General features: G+C 49.0%; 1 protein-coding gene across 1 annotated transcript in view; it reads left to right on the forward strand.

The window, feature by feature from the left end:
* Window positions 1-2,510: 2,510 nt before the first annotated feature.
* Window positions 2,511-20,520, forward strand: part of LOC146869596 (solute carrier family 60 member 1-like) — a 214,227-nt gene continuing 196,217 nt past the window's right edge. The window contains exon 1 of the mRNA XM_085607871.1: window positions 2,511-3,679. Coding sequence (XP_085463997.1) covers window positions 3,450-3,679 — 230 coding nt within the window. The 5' untranslated portion in view covers window positions 2,511-3,449. The remainder of the gene's footprint in view (window positions 3,680-20,520) is intronic.

Consider the following 20,520-nt stretch of genomic DNA (forward strand, 5'->3'; position numbering starts at 1 on the left):
CTCACAGTGCAAGGCAGCCAGGGGTGAAGTGGGCCGACCCACTGCCCAAGACTGTATGCTGAGGTGGGCGGACACAAAATGGGGAAACAATAGATGAAGAGGGATTATCAGAAGTCCCTGTATCTATGCATGGGTGTTGTTTATTTATGATGCTTTTTTTTGGAAAACATGATGTTGACTAAACAACTTAAGCTGTACCCAGGCTAAACCTAAAATAAAGCGCTGTGCCTTGCTGCACAAACTGTTATTCTTACATTCTGAAATCCATGTGTTTTTAAATGCCGTAAACCAACTCTCAATTGACCTACGTGGCACAGTTGTGAGGCATTCATTCAATGAAAAGGAAAAGCACTTCAAATGAAGCTTGAGGTAAACTCTTCTGTGAAACTGAAAGTGTGCAGCTGGGACCTAGGTACACAGGCAGAGCCATGTGTAGAACTGAAATATTGAACAGACGATGCAAGTCAGGATTGGGGTGCATTCGCCCAAGTCTTAAACAGATGCTTTCCCTAGGCTATTATTTGCCCAAAGTTCACAAAGCAATTGACAACAATGATGTACTCGGTGCGAACTGAGGTGGTGCATCAGTACCGTTGTCCGTGGGTCCAAGGAGTGGTATAGCAATGTGGCTACAGTGGTGACGGGGGTGCAGTGACGTGTGGGCTCAGGTGGACACCGTGTCACTGGGGCCGATGATGCATTAAGGCATTATAGGTCGCTACTCTATAGTGCCATGGCATAGGGCAACAAGATTTCGAAAGATTACCACAAAAGGGGCTAAAGCGGCCTTTTTGCTGGGGAAAGGAAGCACCTGAAAGGCAACACACCAACTTGCTCGGCGATATGAAAAATCTTGCACTGCAGCTCTTCCTTTTGCGGACCCAGACTAGGAATGGGAGCGTCACTTGTCTGTCAGTAAGCGCTGGTGCCTGATGGCGTGTGGGAGGAGATCAGTAGAGTGAAGAGGTAAAAACAGGAGAAAAGGCAAATGGAAGAACAAGGGAGAGACAGAAGGCTGAATAGGAGATATGTAGAAAAGAGACAGAGGGGGAGATGCAGGAGACGGGGGGAAGGAAAGATGGGTGGGTGGGTACATAGGGAACACGGCAAGGAGACGACAAGAGGGGGCGGGGTAGAGAAGGCGCGGACAAAAGAACAAGCAACAAAAAGACGCGCGGCCACGAGACGCGCTCTGTGGTGGGGAGGGGGAGGAGCATTGAAGCCGAGCAGGCAACACTGAGGCGCAAAAGTGAAAGCAGGCTGGCTGGCGAGTGGTGTGAGATGTGCGCGCACCATGACGAGAGAGGAAAGCCATATGGCGCCTCTGCTCGTCATTGTGCGCGTAACCGCACGCCCGTGGCCAGCCAGCTAACAGACCTAACAATCTCTGAAGCGCTTCCCCAAACGGATTGCATGGCGGCACGATGCACGTGATTGTGCGCGTGCTCGCCATGCAATCCACTTATGGGAGCACTTTGAAATGCCCCTTTTACTAGAGTCTCGCATTGCGGTTGCGTAAACGCAATCGCTAGGCGAGACCTAAAAATGTGCAGTGTGCTGGTTCCACTCACTGGCCTTCTATGTCTCTCTTTTTATTGATGTCCTCTCTTCCTCGCCTTTCCCATTATTTTATTTCTTTCTCTACAATGCTCTCCCTCTTCCACTCCATCTATCACTCCCTTTGCTTTCATCTCTCTTTCTATCTCCTTCACTGTTTCCGTTCACTCTCTCTGCTTCCAATGTCTCACTTGTTTAATACATCTGTCTTACCTCTGTCTTTCTCTCTCCTTATTTCACCATTCTCTACTACTCCCTCGCACTTCCTCTATATTAGCCTCATATCTCGACCTCATCTGCACCTCTTTTTCTCTATTTCTCATATCTTTCTATTTTTCATCCCACCGGCTCTACCTGCCTCGCTACTTTGTTTACCTGACCTGTCATTCTGTGCTTCCCCTTTCTATTTGTGCTATCTCATTATAACTCACCTCTCTTCCTATCTTATTTCTCTCTAGACCTTGCCCCGCGGGTTGGCACCTTGCTTGCCAGCCTACATTTAAAACTGCATGCCAGGCCTCTAAAAACAAGCATTGGCATAGCCAATAGATCTCGCCTTTGGGACCTTATACTTTTTAGCCATGCAACAGTTGATGTTATTGCACCAAGGATATTGTGCTGCATAACTAAATACTTATAAGGTCACAAAAGCGAGACCTATTGGCTATGCCAATGCTTGTTTTCTGGGGTCTCTGAGTGTCCCCTGTGAGTATCACTTCTCCTGGGCTTGACCCGGGAAGTGGAACGGATAGGGGGCCCGGGGGCTCTTCCCCGTCCCTCGTATGCCAGTGAGTTCTTTAGTACTCGCACTTTCACTTAGAGAGCCCCCGCCTAACATAGGGTGTGCCAGTGCCTTTCTCGCCAGTCTCTGCCACTTGGGTTTCCTTTTCCTTGACTAGGGCGGAGCTTGGCTCCCACTCAACCGCCCTGGACTGCCTCTCATAGCTGACACCACACCCAGGCTGTCACCCAGAGCCTCTGTGGGGAGATGGCGCGCGCACTGCCGCCTGCGCTAAGTCACTGGGCACTCTGTATTCTCCACCCCAGGACACTTACCTAGTGCTCAACCGAGTTTGTACGTAACACGGTATATACCATTATTTAATAATACATTAAATCCACCACTGGATGATTCGAAACTCTTTTATTAACTGCAGGAAACTTTGCCAGCTGAAACAGTGTCCGCCTGGAAGTCGCCTCCCGAAAGTTCGTGAGAGGACAGTGAGCTCCTGAGAACCACTGCCAGACCGGCGAGTCCCCTGGGATCGGGTGTCAGCCCGTGGCACCGCCCGGAAACCAGTGTCAGCTGGGGAGTTCCCAGAAGTAGCCCCTCCAAGCTCTCTTTGAAGATCGTGCCCATAGAGGACCAGTGTGAGTAGAGGGACCCCCAGGTGCATGGGAACCACTTCCGGTACGTAGCCTCCACTTAAAAGGGTCCGTGCAAGGCGTGGGAGTGCCAAGATCATGTGCCAGCCCGTGATGCCCTCTGGACCCCTGCCAATAGAGGGAGCCACTGAGTGGATAGCGACAAAAGAAGCGCCTCCTGAAGTGCAGTGCCATCTGAGGCAAAGCCTCAAGGAGCTGTACCTGCAGCGAGGAGTTCGCCCAATAGACCAGTGCCAAGACGTCGCATACCCTGCCAACCTGTGCAAACACTGAAGCCACTGGAGGGCCGGTGCCAGAGGCACACCTTGAGACCCGGTGCCAGTAAAGGCTGCATAGAGGGAGCTGTATCAGAAAAAGAATTCCCTGGCGGCCAGTGGCGAGGCTCTTCTCTCCCTGTCGCACGGGGCAGCAGCGGTCGCTCCCCTGAGGACTTGTGCCAGGAGAGGGTCCGCCTATTGGTGCCCCCGGTGCCCGACCGGTGGAGCCTCATAGGGACAGGAGCCGAGATGGTGTGGGACGAGAGGCTCGCGGCCCTCTTCCGGAAGAATCTCCAATCCACCCTGACCTACTGGAGCGTCTTCTTCAGCTTCGGCCTCTGCATCGCCTTCCTGGGCCCCACCCTGCTGGACCTGCGCTGCCAGACGCAGAGCTCCCTGAAGGACATCACCTGGGTCTTCTTCGCGCAGCAGTCCTGCCTCCTGCTCGGAACGGCCACCGCAGGACTCTTCAAGAAGACGTAAGGCGCTTTCCAACTCACCCACTGGCTCAGCTGTCTGCGCTTTTACGCACCACTCTCACCTTCTCCAGTCACTTCCGATTGTACGCACCTTTTCTTCTCCCTCCTCCGACTTGTAAGCTCCATTCCCCCCACACAAGGCACTTAAGTAATAATGCTCTATGAACGTCTTCTATTTTTTCGCACCTCTTCCTCCTCCACGGACTACTTCTAACTTTACTCAGGACTTCCACCCTCTTCAGTCGCTTACGTTTTTGCGCGCCTTTCCCAGCTTTGCGCAGCACTTTCACCTTCTCCTGTCACTTCCCTCTTATGCAGCGCCTCTCCAAAAAGCGCTTCCATCTCTCCGCCACCACCATCGTCACGCACCTCTTCCACCTCCACCAAGTTGCGTTACACGACGTGCTTTGTAGAAGTCACATTAACCTCTATGCCAACGCTGCCTGTGACTAGACGTATGACCGATGTCTCCAGCGAGTGCATGGCCACCGAGCAGGGTTCATTGACGGTCATCCTTATTATTATTATCCCCTGAATTTTACAGCCGAAGCAAAGATCTCTGCAGCAGGTGCTCAACCCCACACCACATTTTAAAATGCAGCCACTTTGTGGCCAATTAAGTAAGCCAGACAGCGTTACTGTCACCTTTGTCCATGTTGCCAATTTCTTTGTGGCAGAGTTTTTCAAAGGTAAATATATAAGTTCACTCTCAGGCTCCGCTGTTCATGACTTTTCCCCTCGTGACCCCACCTTACACCTTCATTCCCAGTTTATAGATTCTCGTTCCCGAAATAAAGCATTTTAAATTCCGGTTCTGATTACAGCTTCAGCCGTCAACGTCTGCGAATAGTTTACACCAACAGAAACTCCGCGCGTCGGCGCTACCTGCCTATGTGTTCCTTTGTACATCTTATGCACACACGCACGTGCGCTTTTCGAACCTTTCTCGATTCTGTGGCCTGGGTGGACTCTTTGGTTTTCGCGCCCTTCTTGTACTTTTAGTCACATTCTCCCAAAGTTTTATATCCACGCTAAGGCCAGTCTTTCGTCCGATCATGGCGATATTTTGTTTCCGAATGCTAGGAGCGCGTGCTGGGACTTCTTACTCGGGGAATAGCCATCTAGGGGCATATCAGCAACAACCAGCGATAATTATTGCTAAGCGCATTTAGCGCTAGGATAATTATCGCCCTAGGATAATTGTCGCCGGCTATCGCTGGAGATCGCGTGCTATCAGCAACGCTGATCTCCAAAGCGACAGAAATCCATGTGAAAGCTACAAAACTGTGAGATTATTGCTGGAAATCCAGCGATAATCGCACTGTGACAGGCGATACCTTGCTGATAGGACAGGGTGGATTTAGCCATGTAATCCACCTCCCATTGGATTACATGGCTAAATCAGCTTGAAAGCAGGCGTACAGGAACCTGCGTTAAGCACGGTTAGCGCTTCTTTTCCAATCACTAAGCAGGTTAGCGATTCCCTTGTTAATTGGAGAAATGTCGGTTAGCGACATTTCTCCAGTTATTTTGGGAAGGAACGCTCACTTTGCATCTCATTAGAGATGCATAGCTGGGTGTTGGGAGAAAGGGCGCTAAGGCAAGGATTCACGCGATAGCGTGACCTTGCAGATACTACGATAAAATTATCGCCGCTTTTCACCCAAAAACGGACGCTAAAGCGCCAATAATTTTATTGTGCCGGCTTGATGATATGCCCCTAAGTGTTCCATTCATCGTCGGCAGGGCCGCCTTTCTTGTTTCCAACCCTGTGGTTTGTTCTGATGGAACCGTCGCACACTGCTCTGCTCCCTGTCTCGGGGCTCTAGGTAGGAAGGGCCTGGTTAGCAGAGGTTCTGACGGCCCGTGTTTGAAGAGATGTTACCATAAATGTACCCATTTCTTCCCAATACCAGAAAACAGGCCCTCGCTTTTTCAGTCAGGCGGTGTCGTGAGGTGAGCCCCCACTGCCGCCGGAGTCACTGAGCTGCTCCAAACACGGAGGGAACGAGTTACGTTTGTAGATTTATATAGCTCAGCGTATCAAATCACCTCTGGGGTATCCAGGCGCTGTCCATGTTCACGGGAAGATTAAGGGCCATATTATCAAGAACACGCGATAAATAACGCAAATCGCGCTTCGCTCGTTTTTCATTACCGCACTCTATCGCTGAATTACATCGCCGTGTTAGCGGCGTATTAGTAACGCTTTGCTAACAGGTGGAGTACAATCCAGCGATAGACTGCGATAATGATCATTAGCATGTGAAATCCAGCGATGATTTCACAGCGTTAATGAAAAGCTTGGTAATAGGGGAGTGTGTACTTAACCACACAATCCACCTCCCATAGACAATAATGCTAAGTCAGGTTTTATTCAGGCGTTAGAATCATGCGATGATGGGGGCTTAGGGCGCCTTTTGTCATCGCTTCGCTGTTCAGGGACAGCGTTGTTAATACTGCGATGTTGGTTATGCGATCATTTCACATGTTGTCCGAGGAGGGAACGCCTACTTTGCATCTCATTAGCGATATCTATCGCTATCTTGAGAAGTGTTGCAGATTCGTCCGCTAACATGCGCTAATGCATGTTAGCGACGCCTTGCTAATATTGAGATAATAAAATTGCCACTTTTTCGGCGCTATGTGCCGAAAACGCGGCAATATATCTCTTGATTATATGCCCCCTAGTGATTTGCCCAGGATCACGGGATGCTGTGCCGACGCCAAGACTTGAACCGGATCCTGCTCTGGCACTGCGCCACATCCACACCCTATATTACAGGCATTATTCCTTCGTAATGGTAGATGTTCCACCACTGGGGCCAGGCATGTAGAATCTACTCCTGAACTTATCTGCAAGGTTACATTCTGGACCAATAGCTAATTAGGGGGAAAGGAGGTACTTGTATACTCACATCATGTGGGGTAGGTAGAACTGAGGGACAAATCGCCCGAGGGATATCGCATCATCATCAACTTCGACTAGCCAGACATAGTGGGGATGCTAATACAATAGGCATCTAACGCTAGATCTTTCCCAACAGGAATTAAAATGTTACCACAAGGTTTCGTCTATTCGCAAGAGGACTCACACCTTATCAGGAAGACTAGAATCCCCTTGAGGCGACAGACAGATGAGGGGAGAAGGGTACAAGTATCTCCTATTCAGTTGCCCAACAGATTTTATCCCCTGAGTTCTCTAGATAATAATGACTGATTGGCCCCGTGCCCACTAATTTGTCGCGGGAGAGAGATGTGATATAGACTGAAAGGGGTTATTACTCTGCTAATCTGGTTTCCTCTCTAGGTTCACCTTTGAAGGTAGTGAGCTGAAACATAGCAAGGTTAAGTAATAAAAGGGCCAATGAGAGGTGGCTTTGTATATGAACAGGACAGCATAAAATGGACCTACAAGAAACTTAGGACAGAGAGAACTCCTTTTTTTGGATGGGTATACTTCCTATTTCTCCGCAGCTCTACAGTCACAATCGGGTAGAGCCAGACGTGCAACGGCCAAAGGGCTCAACGGGCTTCAGCCCCCCCAGTCGTGTGTGTCAGCCCAGGCTGAGACAGCTTCTCCCCACACCCACTGACAATTCTTGAGCTGCTGTTGGCTGGCTGGTCTGGCGTCTTAACTCAGCCACACCTATTTCACAGGTCCTTAAAAGAACATTTACTTGATAACAAGCCTTTGTTGTTTTTTCAACCTCTCCTAGAGCCCCTGCATGTCCACTCTGCCTATTCATTAAAGTTGCAAATTACTTTTGCTGCCACAGTGTGAGAATGCATTTCTTGAAAGGTAACTTTAGGCTTTGTTTTTTTTTGCAGTTTTATACAGCTCTAACTCCACCCTAAGGTATTGAGGTACGTTTGCATGAGCACCAGTTACATTATACAAGGACACATTGCTGGATGTATTAGCCCACCCCCACCCCCCGAAATTTGGCTCTACATTGCTGGAAGTATTAGCGTCACCCCCCACAATATTTGGCTCTACATTCCTGGACGTATTAGCCCCCCCAAAAAAATAAATTTGGCTCTAGTTGCACCCCTGGGTAGAGCTACGGGGGGCTTATTCACTCTGGTATCCCGGAGTATCCCATGTAACTCTACACAGATAGAAACAGGTTCTAGCTGTCTGCTGGCGATCCAGCTGAATTTGAAACATGTGCCTTCTTTATTGGTTGTAAACTTGTAAAACTCTTTGTACAGTCTAAATCTGCAGAACATTTGTTGGTCTTAAAGTCTTTCTTAAAGTCCTATGCGGACTATTAGGTGGAGATGTTAATATTCACTTGTGCCAATCAGTGTGTCACTTAGATGATTTCGTGTCTGGATGACCTTAATAATTGCCACTTCGAGCAACTAGTCAAGGGGACCTGCTCAATGATATTGCTGCCGGTCTTAAACTGGCGCGCATTGTGCAATCTAGAGAGGAAGAGGACATTCCAACTTTTAAGGGTGGATGTTCCAATTCTATCATTAATTATATATTCATCGTGGCCTTTTTAGTTCAATTTGTGTTGCATTTTGAGGTCAAATAGAGTCGGTTTAGTGAGCACAACCCCTTCTTTTAGATTTTGGAATGGAGAACTGGAGAGGCAGTCGCCTCTATAGTAGGACCTAGGAATACTGATATCCGACCACAGGTCCGAGCCGCAGATTGAAGCGGAGCAAGGTCCATTTGGTCCTATTTTTCAATAACCTCCACACTAAATGTGGCTGTGATATTAGACTTTGCTTAGAGTCCTTCTTAAGTGCCATCAATTGAATCTGTGTGCATGTTGCAAATAGCCTGGTGAGAGTGGAGGGTAAATTTAAGCCTAGGGGAGAGAAGTGGTTCGACCATAATTGGTCTAAAGCAGACCAAAACCTACTTATAGCTTAAAAAACAATTCCAGGAACAAGGGCAAAATCACTATTCAGAGGAAGAAATATAAACAGGCCTTAACGAATCGAAGAAAATAAATGAAAGAGCAAGCACGGGATCAACTACTTCAGGCTAATGTTTTAAAAAAGACTGCTAGTGTCTGGGAAATTGTTAACCGCCCCTTCTTTAATGGGGTCTCCAATAGCGTTTTAGATTGTATTACAATGCAAAGGTGTGGGTGCCGCATTTCTAGGGTATATCTGGAAATGTGACAGTGGATTTCCCCAATAGCACCCCGATATTGCCTGGAGGCGATTTTGATTTGATTTTCACTGAGGGGGAAGTATCAGAGGGCATTTCCACCATGTCAGAACAAGGCGCCTGGCCCTGATGGCATTTCTGCTGATTTATACAAGATGAGCCCCAAATTGTAGGATAAATAATAACTCATGTCCTGAATGCTTTACCATCCTCCTGGTCCAGGTCTAGAATTGTCCTGGTTTTTAAGAAAGGAGCAAGATCTGATCCGCGATGGTATAGGCCTGTACCCCTCCTAGATTCCATGGTGAAGGTAATGGGGAGAGTGATTCTCTCACGGTAACCTCTTTGCTGAATCAAAATAATGTTATTTCCAATCTCCAGGGCCAGAAAAAGGCATTTGAGATGAATGTCTAAATTAACTTTTGATCATCGGGAAATACACTGTAGCCAATAGGGGCATGTTACATCTTGCTTTTATGGATTTAACATCAACTTTGGACAGAGTCAACAGATAGAAACTTTGGCTTCTTTTTAGTAATAAGGGGTTGGACCTTAACATGGTCCATTTCTTGCACAAGTTACATTTAGATCTCACGTCAGCCATGAGGTACATTCAGACCGGGAGTCTCTCCCCACTGTAAGAGCGCACAGGAGGGTCACACACGGTTGTAAGTAGGCCCCACTCTTGTTTAAGTTATATATCAACAACTTGGGTCCAACATTATGTACTGCTTCAAGAGACATCCCCCAGGCTGGGACTCAGTTATTCCCAGCACTTTTATACACAGACGATGCGTTGCAGCTAGCTAGAACAGCAGGTGGGCTCCAGCATCTTCGTAATTCTTTCGTAGGCTTTATGAACACCCTAGATTTGAGCACTAATTATACTAAATCCCATGTTATGGTCATAGGACCCAAAAATAAAAGTCATAGGAAATGTTTTGGGGAAGGTACGGAAATGACTAGGCTTAAAGCCTTTTCCTTATTTAGGGATCCTCTTCGATGAAAGGAGTACACGAGCCACGCTAGGGAGGACAAAAAAGGAATACAATGACCAGAGCTGTAGCAGCAATTTTTGATTTTGCGAGCAGATTGGGTGCCAAACATATACAGGCGCTTGTTAAAGTTTACCAAGATAAATGTATTTCCGTTAGCCAGTTGTGGGAGCGACATCTGGGAATACAAGGAGGCTACAGTACTACAGATAGTAGACTTGGGGCAATCACGAGACGGTAACGGTCAGTCCTACAATCCACAGCCTCCTTCATTGTTCATGAAGTGCTAGGTGTTGGGTACATGTCAGATCTTTGGCAATTTGCCTACTATTAAGATGGCTCAGGATCTGGATTAATCCTGATCTTGAGTTGAACCAGATAATCATAAAAGATTGTTTATCCTTGGCATACTCTCTTAACTCACCATGCGACCCAGAGCCCCGTTCCAGGATCACTACTGTGGTGCAAGGTCTGCAGTCTGAAGGGATACTCCTTCGTGCCAATATCGGCAACAGTTGTCACAAAACACATAAGTACATAAATAAACCACACAACACTGTATTGTAAGTGGAGAAATATTGCTGCAGGTTTATTAGCATAACCAATATGCAAACATGGTGGGTTATCTTACGGGCGATCCCAGGGCAGGCCAGCCCCTATGCCGCCTGCCCGTCTGATAAGCCTAAAGTACACCATGGCAAACGCCAAATGGTGTATACCAAATATTGAGAGGGGCCACCCCTCCCATCCGTGGACCCCCAGTCCACTTGCTTACTCACGCCCCCCCCCGTGAGGGGAGGGCGGAGCATACATGGCAGCCCCCGGTTGCTCAGACCCACAACCGCCTGTCAGCTAACGGGGCGCCGTCGTTCTTCCAGGGGACAACGCTAAAACATCCCTGGGTATCCTGGCTTAGCACCACGCGGTGCTGCTGCATGATGTACCCCTTGGTATGTGCAGACTCTGGATCGCCCTGTAACTCCTCCACAGCCTAAGGAGTGGCCACCGTCACTACCAGGGCCCCCCACCAATGTAGGCCTTTTTACTTACAACCTGCTGATTGCCAGGCTTCTCCCAGGTCCAGCCAAAACAGGTCTTAACCAATACAGGGCCGGAGGCCAGCATGCCCCATCAGGACAGGGCCCCCCATCCTTTCTAAATTCCCTGTGGATTTTTGACTGAATTGACCTGAAACCTAAAAATAGGCGATGGTCCAATGTTGCCTTTGCCTGGCTGAAGAACAATACCTATGACAAGCCACTCCTGCCAGGAAGTGCCAATGCGGGTGGAGTTAAGAGTTGACAAGCCTGCTCTACTTCCTCTTTCCTCAGTTATCTGAGTCTCGCACTAGTCGGAGTATGACCATCACCTTCCGACAGTCACCACCCTATGTGAAGCCTTGCCCTCCCAAACCTCTGCCAGCATACCAGGGATTAGACAGGACAGCGTGACCCAGGGGGGGAGACCAAGGCATAAATACCTCTATATGTTGAATACTGGGAAAGCCAATAGTTCTCCTGCTACTTTGTAGCCCAGATATGTTTCCCAGGAGTTTCCCCCCAATCATATGGACCAAATCGCCCCCGTTGGAAGACCACTTCCTCAACCTGCATAGCTGCCAGCCAGTGCTGGAGGGCGGGAGAAGTTACCCGGTACCGATACTCACATCAATGGTACCTGTTTCGTCGAACTCAAGGACGGGCTAATAAGTGAGCAACCAGGCTCTGCCCTTGTATCCAGAGGTCAGACCCAAGCCCCTCTAAGTTCTGCTGCTTCACCTGCCTGTTAACACGAATCCCAGGGCAGACCGCCGGCCTATAACCCATGCTTGGCCATGCCTGAGCTAAAACACCTCTGAACAGCATGACAAAAGGCTAACCACAAGCATTGCATTCTGAATGTTCCTGACACTGCCAAGAAACATGCGCATAACTAAAGCAACTGGCACCATGCCATAAAAGTATCAATTCAGCCTTCTATGAATGCAAAATGTGCTCTTGTGGCGATCCGTATTAGTGCTCCCTCCAAACCAGCAGCCCTAACCAGGCAACCCGCACCCTCTTGGCACTGGCACATTCCCGCCCCAGCTGCCCTAGAGTGTCTGGTCGTGTGTAGCCACAACCTTACGTTTTATCACTGACGTTATATCGGGGTATGATGACACTCATCTAACTCTACTGCTGAGTGCCCGTTGCACCATCGCAAGTATGTCTTTGCCTACTCAGTGTCTGGCTGCAAAGTTAGATGACATTGGCAGCCCAGCCCCGGGAGAAAATAGCAGCTTTACAGTTTCTGGTGCTATAGACGGTACCCGTAGCCTGATGGAACAGAATGCAATTCCCTTGCTCCTGTTGAGCACGAACCCACAACCAATTGCTCACCATGGTTCAATACCTTCCTGCCGCTAATCATTTCCTAGCAAAATGTTGACAAATCTATGTTCTGCAATGGCACTACTTTGCAGCCTGCACCATTCTGCCAGTGCAGAAAAGACCTTTGTCATGCTGCCTGGCCTAATCAATCTTGCCCTGTTCTAGAAGCGCCCGCTTCGGCCCTAGAGCAAACAATTCGCCAGTAATCCCAAACTGGCCCTGATGCGAGACAAACCATGCCAAGGCACACAGGTGAGTGTAATAACTAATAGCAGGTCTAACAGTGTCAACAGGCATCCTCAGCTTACAATAGGAGTGAGGGAGTAAGGGTATCCAGTGAGAATAAAGATGACAGCTTCCCATCTGACCAACCGTGGTGGGAACCACTCCTGTATATTCTAGTACAAATGGTCCCAGTTCACCTGTCACTGCCTGATGTATGTGACCTAGGTACATGGTCCCCTTGCATGGCGGCATGCCATTGAGACCAACATCCAGTCCCCGATAAGTACCACTATCTGCCTACGCTACAATCTTGCCTAGCGTTCCTTCATGCCCAGATATACCATGCGATGATTGCTCTCTTCCGTCACTTGACCCGACCACACCTAGAAGAACAAACACAGCGAGAGGAAGCGGCCTGTGACCTGCCCCAAGACTCTACGAAATCCTCCTACCGAATGATGTAGGAGCTCGCCACCAACCTCTGTCCAAGCCTGCCAACCCCACAAGTATTTGGACCCCTATTGCTCCAAGAATTGGAGGGGGGAAAGGAGGGGCAGTCCTGTCTGGAGATGTGTGTAATGGAGGACATGCGTCCTAGAGTACCTATTGTTTGGGTGCAAATATCAGTACCACGTGTACCTGATGTGTTTAATACTAATAACAGTAGTAACAACTCAATCAGCACAGGGCTAGTTGCCCGCCCACCCCGTCTTGCAACCGTGTGTGACAAACAGGGAGATTAAAGGAAGGCTAAACCCAGTCAGACACAGAAAGACCCACCACGTGGCTGTGCCCAAAAACCACCATCCCGCATCAAACCGACCCGATGGAAAGACAACAAGAACCTAACGCTCTACACCCGCGGCTGACCCAGGAAATAACCAATCGTTTAACAATCGAGTAAATAACAACGGACATCCTTTCAGCATCTGAAGGCCTAGCCATTTCAGACGTAACCTGGGACCCCAATGCCAGGCATCAGAGCAGGCCTCGGCACCTGTAGTGTGTGTGATCTTTGCCCACTTCCGTGTGAGCCAGGGCCCGCGATGCATACTTTCTTCATGATCGCTGAAGCACACGTAAACCACCCTAGCTGTTCCTTGTCGCTAGGTCATCCTACCCTAAGAAGCCCCAATGAACGACCAGGTAACATTAACACTCACTCAACACTAGGCGTAACTCTTTGCTTAGCCTAGGTGCTGGATGCAAAGTGACACCTCCCCCTGCTCCCGACCACAGTGGTGAAGCGTCCCAGGAGTGCCCGGCTAATATAAAAGACCCCGACAGAACCGAGGGAGCCCTGCGCAGCTACAAGTGTTTTCCAGAGTAAAAATTGGTCTGCAGGGCTACCCAGCATGCTCAGGCACTGGCTATGGCATACAGACCGGCCACCAACACACCGCGCATTTACTAGGTGTTTCAAGTCCACTCGGTCTCATTTGCCAATAAACAAAGCATTGCAACCAAGCCCCCCCAAAACCAGGCCCAGTCCCCCGCTGCGGCAGGAATACTATCAATCAACCTCCCATCTCTCATCATCAGTACTGGCTTGACTATGCCTCTTTGTTGGATCAGCCTGCCTGACCCAAAATGAATGTTTCAACCTTGAGGGTAGAGTCGGCTCTGCAGCAGCACCAGAAGTACTTTACCGAACAGGGAAGTCCCGCCTCGGCGGTGTGAGCTTTTTGCCAGAGCCCTTGTCTGCCTGACCTGGGACATCAGGGTCTGGGGCCTTCATTTTAATCTGTTACACTCCGAGATTTGTAATTTTGGTTGATTTCCATGATTTTAATAGGGGAGCGAGAGTGGTGGGGTAATCCTGTTTGTAGTGTCTGGCTGGACACATTCTAGTGTTCTGCTTTGCTGTACCCCACACTTAACACCCACCACAGGCGTCACCGGTCAGGTGAGCCTGCAAATAAAATGGGGCGGGCGCACGTGCCCTGGGCCAGTTCCAGTATGGCACTACAGTGTCTGTGTGGTTCTTTTACCTAGCATGTGGGCCTAGGGCCCAAAACACCACAATGACGAGGAGCGGGTCCGACCGCACGTGTACACCGGCTGCCTGTCTATCATGCCCCGGTGGGAGATGAAACCTTCACCCGCATGCGTGTAAGGCATGACCCTGCAAAGACGTTTGGCCGGGTAGAGAAGCATTGAGGGAGTGCTGCGACACCAGAGAGTGACCCCCCCCACGCATATCCAGCCAGCACGAGAGCACCAGTACAGGGCGCGGGTGAAGCCGACAAAGTGGATGAAACCAGGCCAGCATGCGGCTGAGTTCACAGTAAGCACCAGCAACCCTTTTGTGGCGGCCCCGTCCAGGGTGGTGAATGGAGGAAAGCATTAGAGCTGCGGCGCCATAGCAGCGGCAACCTCAGCCCCTCCTCTTAGCATACTCTCTTAACTCACCATGCGACCCAGAGCCCCGTTCCAGGATCACTACTGTGGTGCAAGGTCCGCGGTCTGAAGGGATACTCCTGTGGCCTACCACGAGGTGTCCGCAGCGCCCGGAAAGCCGCATAGGGTGAAGCAACCCGCCTTCCAATGCAGGCCGGTTCAGCCGTCGGGCTATACCAAGCAACCTGCCTCAGTCTGCCCCACTAGGAAAAGAAGGGGAAAACACTCTCCTCAACGAAGCAGAGCTGCAGCACCGTATCTGTGGCAGGCCTACCCGCCAACTGCCTGCCCACTGCCATCGGCATTAATGAGGAAGGACTGACTGCCTTCCCGACGTGGTACCCGTTTTGCCACTAAAAGAAGCCCCGCACCCGCAGTGACTACCTGGTGACACCCACATTGCCCTAATGAGGAGTCTTCGGTTCCCTGCTGCACCGCGGGCAGCAGGGAACGGTGACAACCACCACAGGCGCGCAGGAGGAAAAGGAGCACAGCGACAGGACAGAGGACTCATACCACCACAAGATGAGCGCACCCAGAGACACCAGACAGCCATCAAGCCGGACCGACATCCCTGGAGACAGCCCAATGGGAGAACCAAATGTAAGCTGCAGCTATCGTGAACAGCGCCTCTCACCAACGCTTCCCAGTGCGACCGTCCAGTCCCGAAGCCAGCCCGACGTCCCTGGAGACAGCCCAATGAGAGAACCAAGTGTAAGCTGCAGCTAGAGTGAGCCGTGTCTCTCTCCAATGCTTCCCAGGGCGACCGCCAAGTCCTAAGCATTTGCAGTCCAAGTCGGACGGCATCCCTGCTTCTCACCGCAGATACCACGAGTGAAGAACCGCCTCAGCAAGATGAAGACATGGGCTGCGATGTCCTTCCAGTCCTCTTCACTCCCCGAGGTCACCTAAAGCTAGAGATCGCCAACTGTTTGCCCAACTGATAGAAAATAACTATGTTCATCATCCAGGTGCATCATCACCAAGGAGCATCACACCACCAGAGTGGATCCCCGCACTCCAAACAACCGGAGTTCTACGAGGCGGACCACCCAGGAACCTTCTGTGTGCCACAGTCAACCCGAAGCCTGCCAAAGTAAAGCATACCCGACCATTGCAATATCCACCCTTCGGATTACACAAGACTTGGCCGTGGCCCTGTTGGGAGTTCCGCAGCGACCCCTCAGCGCAGCCTACGAAAAGGCCCGCACAGCCCACGGGGTCACGTTTCAATCCAGGAGCAAGGGCCTCGACGGAATTCCTGTGAAAGGGAATCCGAATAGGAGAAATGCGTCGGCAGTAGCTCCACAATGGGTACAGGAAGCATGGAGGTCATAGTTGAAGAATGGTCAACCAAAGACCATCAGAGGAAGGCACAGAACCTGAGTCTTGACGGCGAGAACATCTAGACGGAGACACCACCCGCTGCGGCTACATGAGCGACTTGGCGGTGGTCCTGTTGGCAGTTCCTCAGCGGCGCCTTCGCGTGGCCCACACGGTCCCATGGCAGCCCGGCAGGAAGGCCCCCCCCCCAAGAGGCTCCAGTGAGAGAGGAGTCCAGGTGAGAGAGGCAAGTCTGAAGTTGCTCGGCTGTCAGGAGCGAGGAAGACCATCAAGCACGTCACCTCCAAGGAAAGGCCTCACACACCGAGATCATCTCCAATAGCTGTAGGTTTGTCGTCCACCGCAACCTGAGCACCTGAGAGATCTCCAGAGTGGATTCCACCACTTCCACAGATACACAGAAACTTGAATTTTGTACATAGACTCCAACACCGCAAGACCAGGCCGGTCTAAAGTACATCGCCAAGGCGGACTAAAGCATCCTGACCACGCGGTCCAAAGCTCTAGCACTGCCTGGCTGATGACCTGAAGAGACTCATTTGGTGCTATGTGTTTGTTTATTTGTTTTCTTACAGGTTGGACTTTTGTTTGTTTCTTTTCATTAAAGTTTGGGAGGGATGTAGTGTCCGGCTGGACACATTCTAGTGTACCCCACACTTTACACCCACCCACCGCAGGCGTCACCGGTCAGATGAGCCTGCAAATAAAAGGGGCCAGGCGCACGTGCCCTGGGCCAGTTCCAGTATAGCACTACAGTGTCTGTGTGGTTCTTTTACCTAGCATGTGGGCCTAGGGGCCAAAACACCACACTGTTGACACAGAGTCATCTGTTATAATCCTGCAACAGTATTGCCAGTTGCTTTTTGTCGAATTCTGATTCTAATTGGGTGAGCTTCCCCTTTAAAACTCTGCTCATGAGTGAAGACGCCCTCACCCTACAACCCGTTCGGGGGATACCATTTCGTACATGGGTGGATTAGGCCCAGTCAGAAGGTTTTGTGGACAAAAACAAAACCTATGGCCGGCCCCCGACCCAGAGAACCCGATTTCAATCACTGCTTCATCCCAGGTTGACTAAAGGGTGTGACGCTGAACAATTACTTTTCTTCCCAGGGCCTCCTTTTTCGTAATGGTGACACTCGAGATCACCCTGAAATAATTACATTCAGGAGGTGCACTGTACAAACACCTCTTTCGAATGCAGTGGTCGAAGTGCATTAAAACAAGAATGGGAACTGTAATGCTGTGAACAAAGGAGGCAGGGCGAGTGAGAGTAGGGACTGGGTCAAGGGCGTGGCAAAAAAAGATCTATTCTTGACCTTTTCTTCTGTCTTCCACCTTCTGCATATAAAATAAGGTAAAAATAAAAATTAAAAATCAATACAACTTTACTTAGTCAGTGGGAAATGCAGATTGTACATTATGAAACATCTATTAATGCATAGCAGAGGTCTGTGTGAGCACATAGAGGGCCACATACTCCTGGTTGATGCAGTGGGGAATAGTGATTTCTGTATGTTTAGTGCTACGATGTCAGCCTGTGACAGAAAGCACTGTGAATATGTAGGTCATTGTTTTAAACTTGCATCACACACAGTGTAAGATAGGCTGCTACAAAATGCACAAAAAAAGTTTAAGATAAAAAAAGTGCTTTCAAAATATAGATTTTAGTAATATTCAGACTGTGTGCAGTGCATTTTTTTAATAACTGACTTTTAAAAGCACACACTTCCCAGCTAAGCTGGTAGCTCCTTTACAATACACCTCAAAAATAATGAATGTGTGACAGGAGGTAGCTTTAAGGGATCCCATTAATTAAAGCTAACACTGGCTTCTAAACACCCTTCACATTTGCAGATTAACCTGTTGCACATATTTACATTTCTTTCAGGTAAGCAGGCACCTTGGCAAGAGGACTTGTTTAGCTGGCTGGGTCTCCCTCGGTTTCACAGCACAGGAGCCTCCCCGCCTTATACTTCAGCTGATGCATTTCAAGTGTCGGAATTAACCGTCCCTTCCCTGGGGCAGTTGTCTTTTCACAAAAGGCACGAGGAACTGTTTTTGTGAAACTAAAAAAGTGGCGGCACATTGTGCCCCTCAGATCCCACCCACTGCGACCATTGCTTGTGCGAGGCACAGGGCATTTGAGTTGCTGCTTGTGTCACAAGTAAAAGAGTCATTAGGGCAGAAGGTGGAAAGACTGTGAGACCATCCGATAGCTGATGTGCACAATGTGTAATCGGGAAACCTGGTTTCAGTTTCGACTTCCCAGCTTGACCAAGCTAAGCAGTGTCGCCGTATGGTCCCACCGCTTTGGTGAGAGACCTTATGGTGCACGTGTGTGCTACAAGTGACCTATAACATAACCCAAGGTACCTACTTTTCTTCACTGGGCCTCCTTGTCCACGATCATCACTTTACATCGAACCGTGAAATATAGAAGTTCAGGATGTGCACTATACAAAAATGCCTCATGCAAATAGTTAATAAAAACATAATTTTTATACATTTTAATAATAAAGGCTTATAATCAGAACTCGTTCAGACGGGGGTGGGGGATGGACTGGGTAAGCAAGTGCTACTGACATCAGTCCCTGGGGTTGGAGTCATTTGTCTGTGTGGTTCTGGGGTCTGTCCTACTCCGGCTCCATGAACTTGGCCTAGGACAACTCCTTTGACTCTATGGGAGCGTTGAAGAGGAGTCGCAGCCTTCTCACGGAGACAGTGGAAGGCGCAACTTCAGAGGGAACATCCAACTCAGTGTTTACTGCATCTTGAGAGGGAAAATGACGTCAAAGCACCGGAGTCTGGCGGTCAGGCAGACACCAGTCCTCAGCAATCTTCTGAGTAATTACGGAGAGATGATGGTGCTGAAAAATATTCCCAAGAATATTGGTCCAAAATAGCATCTCTCTTGATCAGTGTCTGTAGCCATTTCAAAGGTATGATCTGTTGGAGTTTTTGCAGTACTCTGGAGGCTACCCAAGATGTTGTGTTCCCAAGATGTCATGTAGCACTTTACAAAAATGCAAATAAAATAAATAAGTATGTTTAATGTCAACCTCTCCGAGAACTAAAGATCCTGCTTCGCGTCCAAGTAAAGGTGGGCGAGCCAGCAAATGAACAGGTAGAGCTGAGCCAGAGCCAAGGGTCGTCTCTGGCTGTAAAAGTCTGTGCACAATTCAAACCTTGAAACTATTGGCTTGTAAATCCTGCAACAAACATAATGTTAGAGCATGGTAACACTTCTTTAGAGTTTAAAAAAAAGTGTATTTCTTCAATGTCCAGAAGCATTTCACCTTAGGACATCAGATTATATCTCTGCACTTAGAAGTATTTATTAAAAGTGAAAGTTTTAAAACATGAACTGAAAAATATTGCTGTCCCGCCCTTATGACAATGCTATTAGTGAACTAAGAGGCACATCAGGTGTCATGCTCACAATATATGTGGCTCAGATTCGTATTTTAGATGGAGATACATTGTAGGCTGCTAAATCATCAAACACAAGAGAGGTTTTTGTGCAGCGCACATCCTGAACTCACAAATTTTCAGGTGCTCTCAAATGCAGCATTGAACAAAGCGAAGACTATCTGAAATTCATTATAGGCCTAGGATCCCACAATTTGGTCAAACAAGGAAGCTGGGATGGATCCCAGACTTTTCAGTTTCACACTGTGCAATTCAGCCTCTAGATTGATATTGCTTTCTGAGATCAAAGGTTAATGCTTTGTCTCTAATTCTTGTAGGATGAGATTAAAGCTGAGCTGAGGCTTTAATTCAAACCTGGTTGCCCATATTGCATGGTCAGTAGCCGGAGTCACTAGGCCGCATTGCCTCCAGTAAAAGCTCAGCTTGTTTTGTGCTTGAAGTTCTAAAAGGACCTCGAGCTGAGCTGGAGCCAGGATTCGGGCTCGAACCTGGCTCGAGATTTCAGATGCTCACCCACCTCTATATCAAAGAAGACTCCTGAGGTCAAAAGGGAATCTTCTGAGCAGGCTGTAAATATCTATGCCCTCATTCTGAGTGGCCTCTTAACTCTGAAGGGTCTAGTAACTGTAGTTGCCTGTCCTAGCCAAATTAAAAATTGCGGCATTCAAAAGACAATTAGAACGGCTATGGTTCGTTATCACCGTACACTGTTCAATTCCTGCAGGATTAGGTGCTCACTCCTAGGGCCAGCCGTCTAAAAGGCCCTCGTAAATCGAAAAGTCACAGGAAACAGAAGAAGCGCGTAGGTTTAACTAGGACTCTACAGGAAACAGTATCCCACAATAGAATCAAAATGGTGGCATGTCACCTGGAGATATGATCTACTGAGCACCAGCAGAAACATGCAGGTTATTCCCCAAAAGCCCATAATTCAGGTGA

The sequence above is a fragment of the Triturus cristatus genome, chromosome 1_1 (genome assembly GCF_964204655.1).
Source record: "Triturus cristatus chromosome 1_1, aTriCri1.1, whole genome shotgun sequence".
Lineage (NCBI taxonomy): Eukaryota > Metazoa > Chordata > Amphibia > Caudata > Salamandridae > Triturus > Triturus cristatus.